General features: G+C 51.6%; 1 protein-coding gene across 1 annotated transcript; it reads right to left on the reverse strand.

Moving 5' to 3' along the window:
* Positions 1-122: 122 nt before the first annotated feature.
* EAH_00068450 (hypothetical protein, conserved) lies at positions 123-394 on the reverse strand (the record flags this gene model as incomplete). Its single annotated transcript, XM_013392254.1, has 1 exon — positions 123-394. A coding segment is annotated over one exon (272 nt), but the record flags the coding sequence as incomplete, so codon positions are not given.
* Positions 395-1,003: the final 609 nt, after the last annotated feature.

The following is a 1,003-nucleotide window of genomic DNA, read 5'->3' on the forward strand; positions in this document are numbered from 1 at the left end:
CAATATTATATAATATATATATATATATATATATATATCATTATATCATACATATATATATACGATATAATATATATAATATATAGAGAGACAAAAAATAAAAAAGATAAAAAGGAGACAGTTTATTCTTCTGCTGTTTGCTGCTTCTGCTGCAGCTGCGACCCTCTGGTCAGCCAAACCTTCTCTGACTGATGCCCCTTGCTGCTCGTGTACGTGTGTGCAACCACATGCAGCAGCTGCTGCTGCTGCTGCAGTTGCTGTTGCTGCTGTTGCTGCTGCTGCTGCTGCTGGTTGTCTTCGAAGGAGGCCCCCGCTCTCTCTAAAGCAGATTCTACCCGCAGCAAAAACTGCAGCAGCTCTCGCCAAGGCTCTGCTCCTTCCTCCGCTTGCTTCCCTGAGACACAGCAGCAGCAGCAGCAGCAGCAGCAGCAGCAGCAGCAGCAGCAACAGCAGCAGTCGACAACAAGCCTTGCATGCATTTGCGCTGCTGCAGCTTGATTCGCTGCGCTGCTGCCCACTAACCCTAATTATGCTCGAGCACGTAACAAAGCAGCAGCAGCAGCAACTGGAATAGCTGCAGCAGCAGCAACACTGGCAGCAGCAGCATTAACAGCAGCAGCACCAGCAGCAGCATCACCAGCAGCAAGACCACACCAGCAGCAGCAGCAGCAGTAGCAGCAGCAGCAACAGCAGCAGTACCAGCAGCAGCAGCAACAGCAGCAGCAGCAGCAGCACGAACCGAAATCTTCGTATGCTTTACGAAGGGCTCTGATGTGTGTGGGGCGCAGCTGCTGCAGCGTTTGTCTCCTATCTCGCAGCAGCAGCTCTTCTGCTGCAGCAAAGCAGCTGTAGTCGAGACACCGCAGCTGCATGCAGCAGCAAACCCACACAGACAATACTCACCTCCATGTACACTCAGCAGCAGCGGAAGCAGGAGCTGCTGCTTCTGCTGCTGTTGCTGCTTCTACTGCTGCTGCTGCTGTTGCTGCTTCTACTGCTGCTG

This window comes from Eimeria acervulina, genomic scaffold (genome assembly GCF_000499425.1).
Source record: "Eimeria acervulina Houghton genomic scaffold, Eah_scaff3304, whole genome shotgun sequence".
NCBI lineage: Eukaryota > Apicomplexa > Conoidasida > Eucoccidiorida > Eimeriidae > Eimeria > Eimeria acervulina.